At 41.3% G+C, this 24,023-nt stretch overlaps 1 protein-coding gene and 1 pseudogene across 1 annotated transcript in view; one reads left to right on the top strand and one right to left on the bottom strand.

Annotated features, from left to right (window-relative positions):
• Positions 1-1,147: 1,147 nt before the first annotated feature.
• The window catches only part of LOC124500932 (probable cation-transporting ATPase 13A4), a gene marked incomplete at its 3' end in the record, with an annotated part of 69,721 nt that continues 46,845 nt past the window's right edge, over positions 1,148-24,023 (bottom strand). Inside the window, exons 13-23 of the mRNA XM_047064795.1 lie at positions 22,838-22,998; positions 21,884-22,006; positions 20,584-20,663; positions 19,076-19,118; positions 18,577-18,686; positions 16,365-16,461; positions 14,782-14,854; positions 7,228-7,399; positions 6,042-6,235; positions 4,582-4,670; positions 1,148-1,228 (exon numbers count right to left, since the gene is read on the bottom strand). Coding sequence (XP_046920751.1) covers positions 1,148-1,228; positions 4,582-4,670; positions 6,042-6,235; positions 7,228-7,399; positions 14,782-14,854; positions 16,365-16,461; positions 18,577-18,686; positions 19,076-19,118; positions 20,584-20,663; positions 21,884-22,006; positions 22,838-22,998 — 1,223 coding nt within the window. The remainder of the gene's footprint in view (positions 1,229-4,581; positions 4,671-6,041; positions 6,236-7,227; positions 7,400-14,781; positions 14,855-16,364; positions 16,462-18,576; positions 18,687-19,075; positions 19,119-20,583; positions 20,664-21,883; positions 22,007-22,837; positions 22,999-24,023) is intronic.
• Positions 12,127-12,790, top strand: LOC124500934 (60S ribosomal protein L22-like; annotated as a pseudogene).

Raw genomic sequence — 24,023 nt, 5'->3', positions numbered from 1 at the left:
CCACCAGCAGTATCAGAATCACCTGACAAACACTTGTGCCTATTCTAGACTTTTGAATCGGAAATGCTAGGGGAAGGGCTGGGCAACCTGGGTTTTAATAAACCCTCCAGGTGACTCTGATGCCCACTCAAGTTTGAGAATCCCTGGATATGCACACAGAGAGAGGCTCTAGTACCTTAATTCTATGTTCTTTTCTGCCACTGGCTCCTGTGTGGTTTTTACCCTGCCTGTTAAGGAAGGTGCTGCAGAGAAGTCAGGTTCCAGGGATTCCCCCCTCACTGGCATAAGGCTGTGTTTGCCACTGGAAACATTGCCACCCAGATTGGGGACAGATGGAATCTGATGCTCACCTCCCCTTTGACACAGATGTCTTTTCTAGGGGTGACCCCTGTTCTCCAGGAGGCTTTGAAGAATGAAGCTTTGGTCTAAATAACAGCGCTGAAGGAGGAGAGTGAACCACATAGCCAAAGAAAGGAGACCACAAACTCATTTCACTGAGGAAATGGAGTAAATGGGAGATGAAGAATCAAATCTAAGAAAAGCTCACTATGAATCTTATTTCCCATGTGTAAAGTAAAAGAAATAGACGTTGTTAAGTGAAAGAAGCCAGACATAAAAGGCCACATATTCTATGATTCCCTTTATGTGAACTGTCCTGATAGGTAAATGCGTGGAGACCGAAAGTAAATTAGTGGTTGCCAAGGGGTGAAGAAGGGGGAAGGGGGAATGAGGAACGACTGCTAATGGGTACAGGATTTCTTCTGGGGTGATGAGAATGTTCTGGAATTAGTGGTGATGGTTGCACAACTCAGTGAGCTGCACACTTTTTAAGAAGGCGAATTTTGCAGTATGTGAATCACACGTAATTTCAAAAAAACGAATTGAGTCAGTTCTCTACTTGTGGATTTTAGAAACGAACAGGTCCTTAGACAACATAATCCCATTCTCTCCAGGTCCACCATGTAGACGAGAAAATTAACACCTTGTTTGGAGCTCACTAGAGGAAAGCACCATTGCTCATGTCACCAGGGCAGGGAGCCTCTTGGACTGCTGACTCTTATCCTCTAAGGCTGTTCCTTTTTTCAGACTCCCAAAGAATGCCCCGTCCATCCCTACCCACAGTGATCAGAAGCCGGAGGGCACTTACCTCCACCACAAGGGACACAATGAAGTTGGAGCTGAGCATAATGATGATGTAAACCCTCCACAGAAGAGGAGTGCAGAGAAGCTGGTGGGAGATGGAGAATCACTGTTAGTTTGAAGACAAATAAATGTCAGAAAGCTGTTCACACGTTCACAGTGTACATTTTCATAGGTTATAAATCACGTGTGTAATAGACATGCTTACATGTAGACGTTACATGTATGCATATTAGAGGCACACACAAAATAACAGAAACTATGATTGCTGCTTTTGTTCTTTTATCTTTCTTTCTTCTCCTTTTTATTTTTTGGTGCCCCTGTAATTTCTCAATTTCCCCAAATCAATTCGATCAAAATTTGACAAATTTGATAAAAGTGTTTTTGTTTGCTTGCGTTGCTCGCTTTTATGAGGGAATACAGGGATGTGGCCCTATTCCCAGGAGGCTCTGAATGTGACAGGGGCAGTGTTGCCCTTGTCTCTCTGGTGCCACATCTCCCCTCAGCTGAGCCCTGCTTTGCAGCCCCGAGCCAGGGCTTTACCCTCAGGGCTGTGTGCACGGCTGCACAGATGGTGCCATGACAAGGGTACTCACCAGTGGGGCAAGTGGAGCTGGATGGGAATGGATGTCTGGCTAGATAAATGAATGGATGGATGGATGAAATGAAACCAAGTGCACACTGCTGTACCCGGCACTGTCTCATATACTGCCTTCTACACTGGGGGGATTATAAACTGGTACAACTCTATGGAGGGCAATGCCATTGAAATTAAAAGTGGAAAACCATTTCCGGGAGTTTACCCTAGAGACGGACTTGTACATGCCTGAAATGGTATATGTATAAAGTTATTTTATTGCAGCTTTGTTTGGAATAGCAAAACATTGGAAGCAACCTAAATGTCTATCAACGGGGGCTGCCTATAAATTATGGTACATATATGTATATTGAAACAATATATTAACGTAAAAAGAGGAATGAGGAAGCTCTATGTACTGTCGTGGGACAATTACCAAAATACACTGTAACATGAAAGATCGTGGTGCGGAACCGTGTGTGGTCGGGGCAGCCATGGGCATGCCCCATGAGGGTCTCCTGCCAGGAGAGTAAGTAGCAGGTGCTCCAGTGCTACCCTTGGAATCTCCCACCACATCTACCCCTGAGCCCACACTCCTCATGAGTTGCTCATAGCTAATACCTGAGGATGGCAGGTCTTCTAATCGCACTCATTCTTATAAGATACTAGATACCTGTGATGGGCAACTGTGGCTGGGCTTTCTTAGAACTGCACTGCAATCTGAAACCCTACCCCTCTGGCCCTCCTTCCGTCACTCCTTCATGGGGGTCAGACCTACATCATAAGGTGCCACCCTCCCCTTCTCTTTGGGCTTCCTCGTCTTTTTGCCCCTACAGGCATTTCCTCCATAGCTTGCTCACACGTCTCATCTCATTTTGACATCTTCAGCTCAGAAGACCTGGACAAATTTAATAGTCTGCTATTTGTGTAAGAATGTGGCAGAATACACATATAAGAAATATATATATGGGGCGCCTGGATGGCTCAGTCAGTTGGGCATCCGACTTCGGCTCAGGTCATGATCTCACGGTCCGTGAGTTCGAGCCTTGCATCAGGCTATGTCTGTCAGTTCAGAGCCTGGAGCCTGCTTCGGATTCTGTGTTTCCCTCTTTCTCTGCCCCTCACCCACTCACGCTCTGTCTCTATCAAAAAATGCATAAATATTTTTAAAAATTTTTAAAAAGGAAATATATATATATGTGTCTGTGTGTGTGTGTGTGTAGGCATATGTATAAAATATGTGTATAAAAATAAAAGTGTATAAAATAAAGTGTTGTCATCAGTAGCCTCCAGAGAGGAGACCTGGTAGCAGGGGAAAAAGGATGAGAGGACAGAACTTTCTAACTTTTGAATATTAAACGTTGTGAATGTATCTCTATTTAAAAAAAAATGCAATTTTTTAAAATGAGCAATAACTAGGTTACAAAACAGCATGATTCCATTTAAAGTAAACTGCATAAATCAGCCAATGCACTTTTATAATATACAAAGTTTCAAAGATGGAAGGATAGAGTGAATACTGTTATAATTTTCTCTGCCTGCATATTCACATTTTCTAGAATGTACCCACAATTTTATGTAATAAGAAGAAAAATAATTATTTTTAGGGTGAGCAATAATTCTCTGCAGACTCCTTGGCAGTCATGTTGGCAATGACCCCACACAGGTCCCCCCAAAACTAAATAGGCTCCCTATTTTGTTGTACCAGAGGAATCAGCCTCTCTGTAAGACTCTTTCCTCTTAAAGAGTGTGACTAAACCCAACATATCTTAACCCTAACTTCTGCAGGATTAAGAAGTTTTAACTCACTTAGAAGTCTAGCAGCCAAAGACTATCTCCATGACTGCTTACTCAAATTCATGAACATATTTAACAATAGTGGCAATTACGCTGTTAACCACAGTGATACAATTATCACAAGGAAAACCGAATGTAGACATGAGTTTGTATGTCACGTGTCAAGAAGGGTTGGTGAAGGTTTTGCTGGTTTGCAATGAACTGTGAGCTTCCAGTGCTGATCTCCATTTAGGAACCTGATCTACAAGGATCAGTCATTTACTGCCCTTACGTGCCATGGGTTATGTTAGGCACTGGTAATATGAAACTGAGTAAGATAGGACCTTGGCCTTCATGACACGTGTGTTTGAGTTGGAGAGGTGGGCAGGCAGGCTCACGTAGCACTAAGTAAAAAAAAGTCCATTCCCTTTTACCATCTCTTCTGTATTCTGTTTATTGGTCTAAAGGACATTTGGTAATAATAAACTTCTAATTCAAAAGTATAGGTTGAAGGAATTGAAATACACATTTCCCCTAGCTTGTATATGTAAAAACTGTCTCATAGATTTTGACATTTGCCTCAAAATTACACACTCTAAGAGAGTTCATGAGGTAAGTTATGGCTCTTTGCAAACAAGTTTTGCAGACATTAAGTATGAACATACAAACACGTCTTTATTACAGAGATTTTTTTTTAAAGATGTAAGTACAGATTTGAGAATTAACAGAAAAAGTGTTATAGGCAAACTGTTTTCAACAGCTTCAAAACAGAAGCGCTTAGGGGGAAAAATTTTCTTACGCTTGAAACAGTGTATGTATATAGATTTTTCCATTCTTACAGGGATCTTTTAAAAGAAAAATGGTCAATGCTTCTGAAATATTTGAAATCAAGACTAGACAGAATCTTATTTCCTGGCTGGCTTAAATTTAAAAAAATACAAATAAATGTAGTATTCTTTTTTAACTCTACTATTCCAAAAGGATAATCAGTGTCACGAGTCCATGTCAATTGCCACCGTGACCTGCTTCTTGCAGTCAGGGTATTATATAACAGTAAACCATCATCATAGCCCAGAGATAAGACTTACATCCAAACGCCTGTATAATTCTGGAATATCAGCAAATAGAATGAATAGACACACACCCAGCTGTATGACCAGCACAAGGACAAATATATCTGAGGAAATAAGAACACAAGCTATCATTTAGAGAAATTGGAGTATATACGGAGTTTCACATCTATTGACAGACATATTCTAGATTAACACTGATTAAGCTTACTTGATTCCTACATCCAAACACAGCATAATAAATGGAAAGTACTCATTTCTATGCAATGGGTCTCACCTCCACAATTTCTATGCATGTCCTTGAAGCAGATGGAAATTTTCACATGCATGTTGTAAGTTTCAATTAATAAAAGTGGGAAATATACAGAGAGCAATTTTGACCTAATGTATTTTCAAAAAATGCCTTGAAAACAGTTAAGTATCCAAGTCTTTTTAATGCAAATCCCCTGCTTCAAATTCTATTCTGGAAAAAAAAGAGGGCTGTAAATAAACAAATATTTAAATTGCAGTAATGTAGAGGTAAGCATTTGACGGCTTTTTCATCCCAAGAAGGAGAAAGGCAAAATAATTTTCTCTAAATAAACTAATTCTTATGAGGACATTGATCCTTCAACTTATGCTTCTAAATTTTCCCAATTAGGGGTGCCTGGGTGGCTCAGTTGTTAAAGCATCCAACTCTTGATTTCGCCTCAGATCACGATTTCATAGTTCATGGGTTCGAGCCCCACATCAGGCTCTGCACTGACAGCATGGAGCCTGCTTGGGATTCTCTCTCTCGCTCTCTCTCTCTGCTCCTCCAGTGCTCATGCTCTCCCTCTCTCTCTCTCTCTCTCTCAAAATAAATAAGTAAAGGTAAAAATAATTAACTAATTAATTAATTAATTAATTAAATGTTCCCAATTTGAGAGGTAGGGATGTATACAAATGAATGTTCCACAGGGTAACCAGGTCATCCACTTCTCCTAACACACACCGCACTCCAGTCCAGAATGTAAGGAGGTAGCATGTACTTTGGCCAAGAGCCTCCACAATTACCATAGCCAGGTTCCTTCAGGCTGGGCCCCCTCCCAGGCTGCCAACCACACAATGCCATCTTAACCATTGTCTTCATGGCAGGAGACATGTTCCAACTGAGTGTTGTGACACTTCTCTCTCTCCACCTCCTCCCAGATGAATTCCGACAAGTACTGACACGTGAGGAAATAAATGACTCGTCCCAATTTACAGTGGTGCCATGAAAGGACACCTGGAGACAAACTTCCGGTGAAGGAAAGAGGTAGAGGAAGAAGCCCTAGAATTTAATGCAGCTTTGAGGAAAGGAGCAAAAAATGAGGCTGCCAAATGTGTTTATAGAGCCCTGGAGTATAAAGTCAAGGGCTCCAGATAAGCATCAACTCCGCTGCTGCTCCCCGAGTGACCTGGGCATGTCTGTTCCTTCTGATGACCCATCACCTCTGATCTGGTACAACGCTACTCACAATTTTTATATATGGGCTGCCTAAATGGTTTTCCTTTAGAGAAAATAAGAGCCACGATGATACAGTTGATTGTTCCCAAGAACCATATGGTAGTGTTTTCGAAGCTTGTGAAGGCACCATTACTTCCAATTTTTTCTGGAGCAGTGGGAGAAATGGTTAACTTTGAGATGCTTTCATTTTGCACTGTGCAGGCACTAAAAAAGAAACAAAAAAGGTAATGAACGAAGATGACAGGTCTTTATGGAGCACTGGTAACTACAGGATTCCATGCCCTCAGTGCTTTTGTAATTACCTACACTTTGGGAAAGAATATACTGAGAAATAAGGGGAAAGAAACCAACACAGATAGATCTATATTTTGGATAGATGAATAGATAAAAGATAGATAGATGATAGGTAGATAGATAGATAGACAAGTTATTTATTCAATAATTTGGGTACCCTTCATGTGTAGTAAGGTTATGTGGGAAAAAGATGAGTAAGCCATGAGTTTTTCCTCTTGTGGCTTAAGATCTTTGAATATTGATAAATAGGGTGACCATATAATTTATCATCCAACAGGAGCATATTTGAATGTGAAAGGAAAAGACTAGTAGCATCAGCAAAACCGGTAGTTGCCAGAGGAGACATGCGTGGAAGGGGTGGGAAAAATAGATAAAGGGGATTCAGAGGTCCAAACTTCCAGTTATAAAATGAATGTTATGAGGATGCAAATTACAGCATAGGAGCTGTAATCAAAAATAGCATATTAATATATGGTGACAGATGGGCACCACATATCATGGTAAGCAAGGAATGGTGTATAGAATGGTCGAATTGATAACTTGTTATTAATGTAACATTGTATGCCAAATATACTTCAACGATTAATTAATTTAAAAAATTTCACTGGGATATCAGGCTCAAACTGGGGCTGCCTGGGCAAATTATAACGCATGGTCACCCTAGGTGTAAAAGAAGGTCATGGATCATTATCACACAAGACAGGCAAAAGTAAGTGCCAATGGATAATATCCTCAAACTGTGCTACAGAGGAGAGAAGATCACTGGAAAACTCCCCAAGGGACTTGAAAGAAAGCCAACGCCTCCAGAAGAATGAAGAACCCTTTGCTTCTTGTCATAAGGGCCAGACCGTGTTTGATGGAAATTAGGATGTGAGAAGCTGGCATCAGAGCTGTGATAGTACCTGTGCATCTCCATGGAATACCAAGGCTGCCTCTGAACCAGAATGAAGCCCACAATGTGCATGGCTAAGCTGAGAAGAATGTTGAGAATCACAGAGAGCAGCAGAGGTGGGGAGATCAGCCGTCCTGCAGGCCTGAAGGGCACCAGCTTGGGGTAGGCACCATTCAAATTCACTACAAAATAAATTCAAGTGTTATGTTTGTGAGAGAAGGAAGATACTGTATTCTTCATCAGAGGAACAGTGTAAATTCTTGGGCCCACACAGCCAAGGAAACTGACAAACTGGAGAACATCAGGGTTTTGAGGGAACAAAATACAATGAATGGCTTCAAACTCAAGTCATAGGAGCAATTCTTTTTTTTTAAAAAAAAAATTTTTTTTCAACGTTTATTTATTTTTGACAGAGAGAGACAGAGCATGAACGGGGGAGGGGCAGAGAGAGAGGGAGACACAGAATTGGAAACAGGCTCCAGGCTCTGAGCCATCAGCCCAGAGCCTGACGCGGGGCTCGAACTCACGGACCGCGAGATCGTGACCTGGCTGAAGTCGGACGCTTAACCGACTGCGCCACCCAGGCGCCCCAATAGGAGCAATTCTTAAGGGAGAAGACAAAAACAATCATGAAATGCTTTCGGTTTTGGCTATATTTTTTAATATATGAAATTTATTGTCAAATTGGTTTCCATACAACACCCAGTGCTCATCCCAAAAGATGCACTCTTTAATGCCCATCACCTACCCTCCCCTCCCTCCCACCCCCCATCAACCCTCAGTTTGTTCTCAGTTTTTAAGAGTCTCTTATACTTTGGCTCTCTCCCACTCTAACCTCTTTTTTTTTCCTTCCCCTCCCCCATGGGTTTCTGTTAAGTTTCTCAGGATCCACAGGAGAGTGAAAGCATAGGGTATCTGTCTTTCTCTGTATGGCTTATTTCACTTAGCATCACACTCTCCAGTTCCATCCACGTTGCTACAAAGGGCCATATTTCATTCTTTCTCATTGCCACGGCACTCTCTACAATAGCCAAATTGTGGGAAAAGCCTAAATGTCCATCAACTGATGAATGGATAAAGAAATTGTGGTTCAGTTTTGCCTATTAAATAGGCAAAGTCCATCAAATTATAGGTGAGGGCATGATGATAATGTACACTCTTATACACTGCTTCTGGAAACGTACACTGACACAAACCTTCTGCAGGGCAATTTGGCAATAAATATGAAAACACCGGAAAATGTTCGTAACATTTGACATGGTTATTCCATTTCTGGAAATTTGTCTTAAGCTAAAAATATCAGAGATGTAGAAAGATGTCCTTTAGTGCATCACTTACAGTAAACTATGGTACATCTACATAATGAAACAACAGGCAGTCACTAAGAAGCAATGCTTTAAAATATTCAGTGACAATGGGACACCTGGGTGACTCAGTTGGTTAAGCATCTGACTCTTGATTTCGGGTCAGGTCATGATCTCGTGGTTCGTGAGTTCGAGCCCCGCCTTGGTCTCTGCACTGATGGCGTGGAGCTTGCTTGGGATTTGTTCTCTCTCTGTCCCTCCCCTGCTCACTCTCTCATTCTCAGATAAATAAACTTAAGTAAAATAAATTAAATAAACTTAAAAAAATATTCAATGACAGAATGAGAGGTGACATCGGAAAAAATGGCAGAGCAGACAGCCCTAAGGTCCCATCCTTCCACAGAAACATTGAAAAACAAGCAGAAACTATCAAAACTAACTTTGTCAGAACTCTGAACAAAGGTTTACAGCAGTCAAACAAATGCTGAATCAAGAAAAAGGCAACTTAAAAATGGTAGGAAAGCTTTGTGACATCTGTACTTGCCATTGCCCTATCCCTCCTCAGCTCAGTGGCAATCTCAAAGTCAGTCATTGGCCCTCCCAGTGGAGGACTCTGGTCTCTGGTCACAGAGAGGAAGAGCAAACTGCATCCATTGGGTATGTCCGTTCTAACCTGTCTGGGGGTACCTGAAGGACTGGTGCAAGGCGCTCATCTCTGTTTCACCTAATGCAAGACTGAACTCAGGGCAGCAGCATCCACTGCTTGAAAACAACTGTAAGGCTCACCAACTACCCACAATCACCTGGGGCAAAAGATGGCAGTTGAGACATAAAATAATAGCTACGATAAAGAAAAGCTAAAGAACGTTTCTTTGGAAAATTATGGCTTTCAAAAACATATGTGTATTTTGGGGACTATAGAAAACCATGCACACACCTAAGGCAAGTAACCCACTCAGGAAAGACTGGAACAGCCCCTCAGTTTTGAGCTCTGGATGATCTCTGCACTCAGCACAAGCCTGGCTGAGTGTTGAAGGGCCCCAGCACAGAACAAATCTGCAAAGACTGGGAGAGGTTGTTCTTTGTTCATGGTTTTACACTCATGGAAGTCAAGAAAATCTCTGTCAAAAACACTAGCTAAACAAAAGCTAAAGGAACAGAGATTTCATTGACCATACATGGCAACTGATACAGTCTGCAAAAAATAGTTTAGGAAAGTCACCAAATGGACTATGACAGCCTTCAAAAACTAGCAGAACAGAAGCCATCAAATCCTGGGGAAGGGGGAATTTCCAGAGTTATCTGGATTTCCAGAGTTACGACATTATAATATTCAGCAGAACAAAATAAGTTGACAGAAATAACCTCTGAGGACACCCAGACATTGGACTTACTAGACAAAGACTTTGATTATTTTTTTCCAAATCCCAGCTTTTTTTTAAATTTATTTTTTAAATTTACATCCAAATTAGCATATAGTGCAACAATGATTTCAGGAGTAGATTCCTTAATGCCCCTTACCCATTTAGCCCATCCCCCCTCCCATAACCCCTCCTGTAATCCTCTGTTCTCCATATTTAAGAGTTTTGTCCCCCTCCCTGTTTTTATATTATTTTTGCTACCCTTCCCTTATGTCCATCTGTTTTGTATCTTAAAGTCCTCATATGAGTGAAGTCATATGATATGTTAGACAAAGACTTTAAAACAACTGTTTCAGGGGCGCCTGGGTGGCTCAGTCAGTAAAGCGTCTGACTTCAGCTCAGGTCATGATCTCGTGGTTTGTGAGTTCGAGCCCCACGTCGGGCTCTGTGCTGACAGCTCAGAGCCTGGAGCCTGTTTCGGATTCTGTGTCTCCCCCTCTCTCTGCCCCTCTCACGCTCATGCTCTGTCTCTGTCTCTCAATAATAAATAAATGTTAAAAAAAAATTATAAAACAACTCTCTTTTTTTTTAATGTTTCTATTTATTTCTGAGACAGAGAGAGTCAGAGCATGAGCAGGGGAGGGGCAGAGAGAGAGGGGGAGACACAGAATCCGAAGCGGGCTCCAGGCTCTGAGCTGTCAGCACAGAGCCCGACATGGGGCTCGAACCCACGAACCATGAGATCGTGACCTGAGCTGAAGTCGGACGCTTGACTGACTGAGCCACCCAGGCACCCCTAAAACAATTCTTTCAAATATGCTCAAAGAAATTAGGAAACAATGTATGAACAAAATGAAAATGTCAATAAAAAGACAGAAAATATGAAAAGGAGGCAAAAGAAATTCTTTCTAAAGAATCTTTTTTATAATTTCTACCTCTTCATTGACATTCTTTCTTTTGTCCAGTAAAAGTAACTATTTGAGTGGCGCCTGGGTAGTTCAGTTGGTTAAGCATCTGACTTTGGCTCAGATCATGATCTCACAGTCTGTGAGTTCAACATCTGTGCTGACAGCTCAGAGCCTGGAACCTGTTTCAGATTCTGTGTCTCCCTCTCTCTGGCCCTCCTTCACTCGTGCTTTGTCTCTCTTTCTCTCTCTCAAAAATAAATAAAAATAAAAAAATGAAAAAATTTTTAAAAAGTAACTATTTGAGCAAATATAAAAGGCTGTAAGGGGCACCTGGGTGGCTCAGTCGGTTAAGCATCCAACTTGGGCACAGGTCATGATCTTGCACTTCATGGTTTCAAGCCCCACATTGGGCTCTGCACTGACAGAACAACGGAGAGCTATTACTTAATGAGTACAGAGTTTCTGTTTGGGGAGATGTAAAAATTTTGGAAGTAAAGAGTGGCAATGATTGCACAAAACTGTGAATGTAATTAATGCCCCTGAACTATATGTTTAAAAATGGTGAAAATGGCACGTTTTATGTTATGTATATTTTACCACAATAAAAAATAATTAAAATATTTAATGACATGAAAATTTATGACAAAGTTAAATGAAGAAAATGTACGCACAACTATATACAGAACATAATTCAAATTTCTTCATCTATATACATACAGAATGCTTTAATTTGTTAGTTCTGAATGGTAGGATAAAGATGGAATTTTTCCTTTGTTATATCTTGCAATGTTTTCCATCTTTGTTTTATAATGAATATATGTTAGTAACCATAAGAACAAAAAATAATCAAGTTATTTATCAAAATATAGAGGAAAACCTGGAGATGCTTGTTACTAAACAGAGAACAATTAGAGCAGAAATGAGGGCTGTTTTCAAAAATGTGGAAGAAAGACTGATCTAGGGAGAAAACATAGATGGCTCTTTGCCACCCTAAATCGCAGAGCTGGGATGGGTGCAAGTTACATAGAGATAGGCTTGGCTTCATAAGAAGAATTCTGTTAATTCTTTCCAGAGACTTGAGTGTTCTTTCCAGAGGGTGTTCTTTCGAGAGATTTGAGCCCCTTGGATACACCTGACACTGTCAGAATTACAGGGAACACAGCAGTAGTCAAGATAGACAAGGTGCTGTTCTCACAACGCACACACTCTGGGAGAGGGGAGGCAGGAAGACGCAAATAAAAACACAGATAAAATCATAACTTCAGATTGTGAAGGGCACCCCCACCCACCCACCCACACACAGAGCACAATTCTGCTTTCTGCCTCCACTGCCACCATGGTGCCCATGAAAAAGTTTCTGGTGAAAGGGGGCAAAAAAAAAAAAAAAAAAAAAAAAAAAAGAAAAGAAAACGGAAGAAGCAGCAGCAAGTTATGAAGTTTGCCCTTGACCGCACCCACCCTGGAGAAGAGGGAATCATGGAGGCTGCCAATTTTGAGCAGTTTGTTCAAGAGAGAATCAAAATGAATGGAAAATCTGGGAATCTCAGTTGGAGGGGCTCTAACCACTGAAAGGAACAAAAACAAGATTACAGTAACTTCTGAGGTGCTTTTTTCCAAATGGTGTTCGAAATAACTCATCAAAAAAATATTTGAAGGGGGCACCTGAGTGGCTCAGTTGGTTAAGCATACAACTTAGGCTCAGGCCATGATCTCATGGTTCCTGGGTTTGAGCCCCACATGGGGCTCTGCACTGACGGTGTGGAGCCTGCTTGGGATTGTTTCTCTCTCCCTCTCTCTCCGCCTCTTCCCCACTTGTGCATGTTCTCTCTCTCTCCCCCCCCTCCTCTGTCTCTCTCAAAATAAAGAAATAAACCTAAAAAATATATCTGAAGAATAATCCCTGTGATTCATTGCTAGTAGTTGCTAACAGCAAAGAGAGTTACAAACTGTGTTACTTCCGGATTAACCAGGATGAGAAAGAGGAGGAAGAGGTGGATTAAAACTCATTTATCTGGAACATTTTGTATGAATTCTTGAATAAAACTTGGGAACTAAAAAAAAAAAAAATAGGGCACAATTTTGTAATAGAGAAAAATTGGCTTGGTGACTACTTAAAGTGAACTTCCTGAGGTGGTGACATTTGAGCTAAGATCTGAATAAGAAAAAACCAAAGCCATATAAAGATGGAAAAGGAGAGTGTTTTAGGCAAAGAAAAGAGCAAAAACAAAGGTACTGTGGTGATCACAAGCTTGACAACGCTCAAGTGACAAGAAGACCCTGGTGCCTGGGATAAGAATGTAACAATGTGGTTGTAAGTGAAGCAGAAGCAGGCAGGGGCTAGAGCATTTTAAGCAAGTAGGTGACAATAAAATTTACTTTACAAAATTAACACTCTTACTGCTCTTTGAAAGGTAAATGGGGAGGAGGGGAAGCAAGATGAGTTGTGAGGCTGTTGTGGGAATCCGTAAGGGAGGTGACATGGCTCTGTGTCAGGGGGTACAGAGCTCCGGAAAGCAGAGCCAACAGGAGCTCCATCCAAAGGGATGTGAAGGATAAAGAAAAGAGAAAACAAGGATAGCTCCAGGTCTTTGAACAACCAGGTTGTTTTACCAGAATGCAAGGAAAGGAAATATTTTTCCCTTTCACTGATGTGTTCTAAGTGCCTATTATGGTAAGTAGTACAAATTAGGCACTCAATAAATAGCTAATAATTTTGTTGAATACCGGATCTGGTAGAAGATAAGAAAATATATTTATATGCTGATCCAGCAGACCAGAGAAAAGTTGATGACAGTGAAGAAGGAGATTATAACAGAAACAAAATCCCCAAGAAGGTAGGAAGAGGTAGGATTAAACGTATAAGTGGAGCTGTTGGCATTTATATGTAACAGAGAGGAAAGCAGAGAATATGGTGGATGGTGGGGAGTGGATGGGTTGGGGTGAAAGCCTACAGCAGGGAAATTGGGAAGACGATTCATGTTAATCAAGAGGTGGAAATGGGAGTGGCCTAATGGCAAGATTATCTTTAATCTTCATTCAAAATCCCCAAAGGCTAGGATTTAAAGATCTAAACAGGGGCACCGGGATGGCTCAGTCGGTTAAGTGTCCAACTCTAGATTTCAACTCAGGTCATGATCTCACAGTTCATGAGATTGAGCCCTGTCAGCACTGACAGCATGGAGCCTGCTTGGGATCCTCTCTCTCCCTCTCTGTTCCTTCCCTACTTGCTCTCTCTCTCTCTCTCTCTCTCTCTCAAAGTAAATAAATAAACTAAAAAAAAAAAGATCTAAAGCATAAAAGCTATCCAGCCTCTATAAACTGGGCATATATTAACTGTAATTACACCTGAAAGCATATTGAAGACAGCATTCCTGATTTTCAAAGTGCACTTGAGAAACTGAACAAGAAGACCATGGGAGAAGGAAAGGGGGAAACGATAGTTACAAACAGGGAGGAAGGGAGGCAAACCACAAGACACTCTTAAATACAGAGATCAAACTGAGGGTAGTGGGGGGAAGGAGTGGTGGACAGAGGGGAAAATGGGTGATGGGCATTGAGGAGGGTACTTGCTGGGATGAGCACTGGGTGTTGTATGTAAGCAATGAACCACAGGAATCTACCCCAAAACCAAGAGCACATTGCGCACACTGTATATTAGCCAAATTGACAATAAATTATATTTTTAAAAAATGAAAAGCAATAAATTATCCCAAAATATAAACAAACAAACAAACAAACAAACAAATAAATAAGTTTAGTGACCATTATGGAAGCCCCGTATTTTGTGGAAAAAAGAAAAATAACTAACCAGCTTTTCCATGGCTAATCCTTTTATTTCAATCCAAGACTCACAAATGGGGCTCCTATTTCCTCTTTCCCTCTCTGAATAGACCCTTGGGCATAAGTCCCATATCCCTGAGGCTGCAACTGGCATCCCTCCTAGTGGACCAGCCCTTCTGGAAGAGCCAAGAAAGTTTCAAAAATGTCTTACTTGTTACACCAATAAGAGTTGTGATGGCCAGATCCTGGAACAGAAACTGGTAATTTGAAAGGCTGTTTGTCTCCTGAAAAGAAAAAGGAAAGCAGGTCAAAAATGTTGTGACCCTCTGGATGAAGTCTGACATCAGTTGCATTCATTTTTGTTCCTGCAACATGGGATTTTACTAGAAGAATGTGTGGCCAGGGTCCTGTTTGTGTTGGTAGAAGTACCACAGATAAGGCTGTGAAACCCTCTCCAACCAGGAGGCCACCTTTGTGTGCTTTCTAGGCTGGGTCCTTTGTACATCAACATCCTCCTGTTGAGGGAGATGTCTTACTCTACTAGATCCATCTCTGATCTCTTTTCTACCTGCTAGCAGAAAGTCAGGGTTTGGTCTGGCACAACAGGACAGTGAGTTCCCAGTAGTAACAAGAGACAAATGTGTGGTGATCTTACCCAAATTTTACCAGTGGAAAAAGAATAATTGAACCCACTATTTGCAGTCTTGGGTGTTATTAGCAAGTCCTGATAAGGCATCCTTGATATTCTTGGGGAAAAAAAGGTTAAGATCTTACTGATTTCAAGTAACTTGCTTCCTTGCCCCCCTTTTAGTGGAAAGGAGATCAAGATGACCCAAGTTCAACTCTAGTTTGTAGCATGAGTTGTTGGGATTCCAAAATAGGACCAAATTTCTGTGCACAGCCTCTCCTTCTCCATCTCATTCATTGTGAGCGGGAAAAGACATAAGCAATCTGAAAATAACAAAACTAAAACCTTCAGCCCAGAAGCAAGAGGGCAGGACATAGAGATGAATCTAACGAATCATCAGGCTGCTTATACTCGCTCATGAGAGTCGATTGCAAAGTTTTCAGGGATTTTTTTTTTTGAGCTGGCTGTTAAACACAGCCATTATAGAACCTGAAATTATACAAATCTACCATTAAATACATTATGCTAAAACAAACCTAATAAATACCCCCAATCCAGCACTTCCTAATCCTTTTCCTACATTGTGCTGTTATCTATGTTCTTTAAGATATTTACAAGTCTTCTATCTCTGGGGTGCAAGTACTACATAATGACATGCTATGTGCACATCTCTTCCCAACTCCATGCTCAGTGACGTCAGGCAGGCAGCTCGAAACCAGCCATAGTGGGCATATTTACACCACGGAAATCAGCAAACATGAATAACCAGGGCTTGCTGTCCCAGGGAGAGCAGCTCTGAAACATTTACCAGCTCCCCAGTCCCAGATCATCTCGCTACTGAATGGTACGCTCGGGTAGTCACACTGGAACAGAGAAGATGGAGACCTCGTCCAAGCAGCCAGAAGCAACCGCGAAAAAATGCTATGCCTTGATCTTCAGCTACTGCTACACACAAAACGTCTCTGTCAGAGAGTCAGAGAACTGACACCTTCAGCTTCTCCTGTGTGCATCTATTTCTGATTTACTTTCACCATAAAGGTAGTTTCAGAGGGGCCCTTGGCCCTCCAAGCTCCCCCACGTGCACTCTTCCTCAAGAGGCACTGCAGGTTGGGAGGATGCAACTCCTTGTTTCAGTTCTAACCAAGAGCTCGGGTCACCAGTCGTACCCAGTAGAGCAGCAGAACACCAACATACTGGATCATGCTGTACAGAGCCATGTACTTGAACATGCAAAATGAGGTAACGAGAGCGGCACGTCCTTCCCTGTGTAAGCAAAGAAAGGACAGAGTAAGGAGATGGAAAGAAAGGTCAGTGACTCTGTTGTTCAGCTGAGCTTAGGAGAAACACTCCAAAGCCTGATTATTCAACAGTTTGTCTGACGGACTGGACAGCCTCGAGCCAGAGGGAGCTGCCTGTCAGTATGCTAAACGACTAGACTTTCAGGAAAGACCAATTCCTGGCCCAGCTCCCCAGCCTTGGTCCAGTTCGGGAGCCCAGAGTGCATGGTAGCCTCGTGCTCTCTGTGGGCATCATGTCAGAGTGGAGTCAGAGGACCTGGGGATGCGTCCTAGAGCTCGTACCTACTCACAAGTGTAATTTGGAAGGTCATTTCCTTCTGTCAGTCACAGTTTCTTCATCTGTAAACTAAGGAATTTGAATACGATTGCAGGCTTGGGGGCTATTTTCATGAAGGTGTTTCATTTCATTCAAATCATTTGGCCATCCCCGCTTTTTCTAAAACTGCACTGAAACAGTGTCTATGCTCAAATACATCATATATCGAATTTAAATAGACTGAAAACAACGAACATGTTTGTTTCCGTTACTGTTGGTGGACTTTGAGGAAATGGTATATATTTAAAGCATAAAATAGATTATGAGATGCCACTTTTATCACTTTCATTGGAAAGAAACGAGTTTAAATTTGCTTCTGGTCATAATGTTTTCCTGGGATTCCAAAGCCTGATTTCAGAGCGGGCTTTTCCCTGTACTGGGGCTCAGCTGCTGTCATTTGCTCTACCAGAAGGTAGTTTCTCGTCATCTCTCACCTCCTTAGAAAGGGTTTTCGCATGCCACACACCTGCAGCAGCCAATTCCACCTCCCCAGCCGCCTTCTTACTTTTCCCATTACCCTTGATTTATCTGTGTATGTGTTTATTGCCTGACTTCTCCACCAGAAGAAAGCTTTATGAGGTCAAGGAATGCGTGATTTACTTGCTTCTGGGTCTCCAGCGTCTCCACCAGTTCCTGGCACTAAGTGCCTGCTCTATAAACATTTGTCAAACACACACATAAATTTTTAAAAATTTGGGAGGAGCCAGCGAAATCATCATTTTAATGTGGTGGGAATAGTATGACATTTGTAGAGAAAACATTTAAATAGCATCAGTTCTAACATAATTTCTAATCCTATATGGCTGTGTGAGCTTGGGAACCTCAGTTAAGTTCTCTAAACCTCCATGTCTTCCTTGTACAAAACAAGGAAACAGTGACCACTCCGACATCTCCAGGCTGTTTGGAAGTATAAGATAATGGGTATTAAAGCACTTCACAAGCTGTAAATACATGCTAGTTATAATCACCCAAAGCGGCCACAGTGCTAACCATCTCTATCATCCCAATAAAATACAGAAGTACATCTTCTGGGAGGCACAGATAAAGCACCAAGGGAGATTTTAGTAGAAGCAGCAAAGATGAGTTAATATTTTGAAAACTGGGGATGGGAAGGATATTCCAAAGAAGCATAAAGAGGCAAGAGGAAAAGAGGGCATTCGGGGAAGGGAAAGTTTGTCTCTACTAACCCCCATTATAAAGCACCTATGGAGATATATGTAAAAATAACAATAAGATCAACACTTTCAAAGCAGTTACAAGTTCCAGACTCCAGGGGTGCCTGGGTGACTCAGTGGGTTAAGCATCTGACTCTTGATTTAAGCTCAGGTCATGATCTCACAGTTTGTGAGTTCAAGCCATGAGTCAGGCTCCGTTTTGCTCATGGAGGCTGCTTGGGATTCTCTCTCTCCCCCTCTCTCTGCCCCTCTCCTGCTTCTGCCCCCTCCCCTGCTCATGCTCTCTCTCTCTCTCTCTCTCTCTCTCAAAATAAATAAACAAACTTTAAAATTAAAAAAAAAATCCCAGATTCCAATTTTCTAAAAATAACCTATTGAGTGGTTTTCATTATGCCACTACTCTCCCACAGTTATTTTTAACTGCTGGTAAGTCCACTCAGGAGTAGAATGGCTGACTGCATTGTCCTGCAAAGCACCCACCCCACCCAGGGACACAAAATTTCCCTGTTGTTTCCCTGGCCGAACAATGGGATCTGAACTTACAAGTCAAGAGAGATTAAAACAGTGCTGGTGGAAAGCGTCTACTTACTTGATAAGGTGAGGTACACACTCAATGTTTGGAGTTTTAGAAGTGAAAGGTGAGGCCACAGATGCCTCCTGTTCTGATAAAGAGATGCCCACGTGAGCCATTTTCAAAGCCTGAAAGCAAAGAGTCAGCTTACTCTGCTTGCACACTCACAGATGTCTCTCCTGAGGCCACACGGGAAAAGCCCGTCAAGCTAGCTACAGGATGGCCCGTGGACCCAAGCACGAGCCAGGAGGGGACCAGAATTTGTTCTGCCTATTGCATAACAAAGAGACGGCACTGGGACATCTGGCCAAAGAAGTCAGTATACTGATCACTGAGTCATTGTGCGGCCTTGGTCAAAACCCTCCCAAACCCTCCACATCAGTTCCTCCATCAAGAAGAATGGAGATAAGTGTCTCCCGGGGATATTATGTCTAAAGGACTCCAGGCAAGTGCAATTAAGTGTAAGTCCTGGTGTGTCCTGGTGTGATCATGGCCCCACACACCGGCAGCTACTTACCCCGCAGTCATTGGCTCCATCACCGCACATACCTACAAAGTAACTAAAAGGGAGCCATGTCAATTGGAGGGGAAATCAAAGCAATTTTAACTGCTAATTTCTCTAATTAAAAAAATAATAAAATGAACTTCGTTACTTAGGGGACACTCTGATTCTTTATTTTAAGGGAGTTTTCTGAAGGGTCCAGTTTGACTAAAAGTAAAGTGTGACTCAGCAGCTCCCCGATGGATTAGGAAAGCCAGCACACCATCCTGACTCCAAGCATTTCAGGGAGACCCTGTACTTCACTGCTTAGAAAGCAGCTTTGTTGGCTGTAAAATGGGACGTTCACAATTTTATGACATAACACCATGGCACAGTGGAGAGGGCACCAGATTTGAAGCCAGATCAAGATCTTTGACCTGATCACTTGGCCATTTTGGCCATTATTTTTCTCTCCTACAAAGTGTTATGAGTATTCAGTGAGATGCTGTAGGGAAAAGTGTCTTCTGATTTCTAAAACAATAAACGAAAATTACTTGGTGCTGTAAATAGTAACAGGGCAGGAAATTTGCCATTTTAGCAGTCACTCAACTAACCAATGCCCAGACTTTGAAGAAAGAAAATACATTCCTGCGTCAGGATCGCTCTTTGAGGGTGAGTGCATCCTACTGGCTTTAATTCTTGACAAAGATTATGGATAGTGTGCTTTTTAAGGTAGGAGTGCTCTGACAATATTTATAGGATTTGCTGTACTTGTCTTCCACACTGTCCTATGAAGGCAACTAGTTTACTAGCTAGGTTTTCAACCAAGTTAAGAAGACAGGACTTTCTGAAGCAAGAAGCTTGCCTAGTGACTAAATCAGGCGGGATGAAGTGGGAGTGAAAAAGATTAGGAGTCATGTCTATATGGTCCAGCACCAGAAATGAAGAAAACTTACAGGACTCCATGGGTTCTGTTAACAGGAAATAAAGGGTCTCAAATGATGGGCACTGTATTTGAACTGCCTATTCTCTAATGGAGACCCTTTGTGTTAAAAAAGAAGTATTATTCTGATTCAGGACAGAGAAGATACTTTGCCATATAAATATTTCAGTATTTTTAAGGTTATGTGAATCCCTTGCCATACGAATCTCCTTATATCACAGCTGTGATGATAATTTATAATGTCTAAATTCTCATTGTACCTTCAGGAGCTGAACTCAAACTATCCTTCCAGGTTCATTTCTCACCACACACTTTCACGTCCCATATGTTCTAGTCCAGTGGTTCTCAACTCTGGGTGCAAAATTGACTCATTTGAGGGACGCTGAAAAAACACTGATGTCCAAGCCTCACATGAACAACTGAATTAGAATATCTGGACAGTGGGGTCCCGGGATTGTTATTTTTTCAAAGCTCCCAGGGTGACTGTCATAGGCAGTTAGGTTCAGAACCACTGCCTTAGGGGACTTCTTGTACCTCTTACACTCTCCCTGACTGTCATGCTCCAGGCACTTCATACCACCTGAATTGGTAAAGAACCTACTCCAGTTTCTGAAATTCTTCCACCAGACTGGATTTCTGCCCAGGAGACATTCTTGCAAAGATTGTTCCATTTATCAGTATCTGTAAGGAACCCAAGAGAAACTTTATATCACGTCAGTTGGTCATACATGAGATAATTGATAATACTTAGAACGCTGACTGGAAAATAACATCCATGAATGGCAAAACACAATTTGTTTCCAAGAAGTCTTTTTTTTTTTTTTTTTAAGACATTGAGACCTTGGTCATCATGTAAGCGACCAAGGAGACCAAAAATCAGTCAAGGTGACTGCTTAATAAAAATATTGGATGAAAATGATGACCTTCAGATATTTAGCTGAACTGCCATCAAGAAGGTGGTCAAAAAATCCTGAGCTTAATGGAATCTTGAACCATAAAGTATGAGAAATTGCAAGATATCAAGAGGTCAGCATCCTAGGGAAAGGAAAGGAGGCAACAGCTTCTCAGAAAATTGTTCAGAACGAGCAGAAAAAACAGCCTCATGATGAAATAGTGACAATTAGTGGTCTTTGATTTAACCATGCCATCTGGGCTTGACCAATTGTGGAGCTCAGCTGATATCCCAAGTCTAATTTTGGCTATGGAACATTGGTGGTCTGGAGATATAATAAATCTATACCAGCTCCATCCACCTGAGCTTCATTCTACAGAGTCTGAATTCTTCTGTTAGATCTCTGTGCTCCTTGCTCTTCTTGAAAGTAACTCAGCTTAATGTTTGATCAGCCTCTACGTCTTTAATCTTTTTGTCTTAAACAGTGCCTAAGATGATAAGCAATTGAATACAAATAACTTATCTTTGGATTACACTAGACACAATCTTTCTCTAGTTTGTCCACCTGTTATGTATATAACTTACCTTCCCCTGCTATGAGTTTATTCTTCATCAGAAAATTGTTAACTTTGACCCTTTCTTGTGTAGACTCTCTATCAAAAACCTAATAGAATTCCTTTCTTGGGCTGCTTTCCTCTATAATTGGTGGATTTCCCCTTCACCGTTAGACCCCTCACCATGGCAGTATGAAGACAGCCACCCAAAAGCAATCCTTGTGACTTGAGAAGCTCCTAATACTTTATTTCTCTAGATGGTGAGAAATGGGCTAATCAAATTTACTAATTTTAAACCTATCTAGAAACGAGACAACAAAATGTTTTTGCCCCTTTATGACACATTCAATAGGTATTTCTTACCTACTTAAAAGTTTGAAATTACTTAAGAACATGCTCTGTAAGTGACTTCATTGGCATCTTTACTGGGAGACTGATACCCTCTTAGAACTTACCTTTGGGAGTAGGCTACTGAAATGTTGACTTATAACCTGAAAGGATTTTCCACTTAAGGCAAAATGGTAACTTCCCTCTCTGCCATGGTCAGAGACTTCTTCCTTGATATTAATGTAATTATCCTGCAAAAGCAAAACACAAGTTATTTTAGACACTTGATAGAGTGGTAAAGGACCACAAGTATATCAGAGAGAGGCAGTGACGACTGGCCTCTCTCTTTAAGAGACACTGGGGTCTCTCTTTAAGAGTCACACTCCAGCACCAATTCCTCAGAGAAACACTTTGTCTTTGCTGGATCAATCTTTGCACATCACAGCCTCTAGTGAATAGGAGAATAACACTCATGTCCTGTTCTCATCCTGATTTGATCTTGGTGAGTCCCAGAGAAGAGCACATTTCACACATTTCAAGTGTAAAATACAAAGCACTACACCTTAACAAATCTCTCCCTGAAGTGAGAACTTACCATTTTTTTTTTCTTACAGAATTAATATTGTTCCACAAGGACACAATAGAGATAGGATACTGAATGATTGGGAATACATGGATAAAACTTTTTTTTCCCAGCCCAAAGACATAGTCTAATTTTCCAATGTGCACAGCAGTTTCTCTCCCAGGGACTAAATCTCCTTAGGACCCAGTGGGATGGTTAGCAAGCAAGAGGAGGATGAGAAATTAGATTCACAGTCCCCCTTACTACATTTTTTCTCCTATAGGGCCAACAACATTATTACACTTAAAATAATGGATCCTTTCCAGGACCCACGATGGCACTATACATTAAAGCTCAGTAGGAACAGTATGAGAAATGGATATGAGTTCTTCGAACTGCATATGTGTTAGACATTTGGGGAAATATGTTGACCCTAGGTCACCTGTACATCTCTGCCAGTCAAAACTGCTCAGAAGCCAACACCATGAGTCAAGTTAGATAAGTCTGTTTTTAGGTGTACCTGATTGCTGTATGCAATGGACTTCTCTTCTACTAATTTCCAAGATATAGATGCTGATGAGGACCCAGTGATTTCATTCGCTTCAATCAGAATGACTTGTTGGCTTTCAGAAACCATTCCAGACTTTCTGGCCACTGTTATTGCGGTCTGAAGATTGTCACCTATAAGAAAGGAAGGGTATAGCAAGGTGAGGTTGAAAAGATAGAACCAATTCATGCAGGGCCTGGAAAACTAGGGTAAGGAGTCCAGAATTTATTTTAGGTGTGAAAAGAAATAATTCCTAAGTCTCTCTCATGCTTCTCCATGAATCCATGATCCCTTTCGTGATTCTTATTGCTTTTTATCTGGTTACTTCATAACCCACCAGTTTTTCCAGAGAATGGAAAGAAAAAACAAAAAGGCAAAATTCAAATCTATTTCCATCATTTTTCAGCTTGGTAAACATTTATCAAAACCCTACTGATTTAATATAGTACCAGGTGTTTCCACTTTCAGCCAAATTGGAATAAGACCACTAAAATCGATCTCTCCCACTGATTACAATGGGAAACCATGGGAAAAATACAAAAAGCAACTATCTGAGGACTTTGAAAAGTAAACAAAAGCAGGTAGAATGTGGAAGGGAGTCAAATTTGGAGAAATAATCTACAAGGTGGTGATATTCTTGGTTTTATTTTTTTCTCTCACATGTGTGACCTGAGTGTGAACCCCAGTCCCAGCGCTGTGAAGGATGCTAAATACAACTCCAAAAGAAACTTAGTCTTTCTGACCAGAGAAACTAGAAAAAGAAAAGGCTTGAAGGCTGAAGAACTATGGGGCAGACCCTGGAAAGGAGACAGCTAGACAACCAGACTAACTTACTGGGTGAACTCAACCCAGAGCTGTGAATGTGCAGAACAAACCCAGGGAAGGAGAGTAGAAGCCTCAAGAATTGAACTATGATATGAATCACCTCCCATGTCCTAGAGTTTTGCTTGCTCAAACAAACAAAAATCACCCTCACCATTCTCCAGGGGATTTTAACAAGATCCGAAATCTCACACTATAATATTTTAAATGTTCAAGAAAGTCAACATACAAAACACCTGGAAAATGTGGTCAATTCTCAAGAAAAGAAAAGACAATCAACCATTGCTTGTACCAGGATGACCCAGATGCTAGAATTACCCATGTTCTTAAAGCAGCT

Source organism: Lynx rufus, unplaced genomic scaffold (assembly GCF_022079265.1).
Source record: "Lynx rufus isolate CCGP_SWC_20201006 ecotype Redwood Valley unplaced genomic scaffold, mLynRuf1.p SCAF_64, whole genome shotgun sequence".
NCBI classification, from domain to species: domain Eukaryota; kingdom Metazoa; phylum Chordata; class Mammalia; order Carnivora; family Felidae; genus Lynx; species Lynx rufus.
Note: the sequence above shows the minus strand (reverse complement) of the source record. Positions and strands in the feature narration are given on the sequence as shown.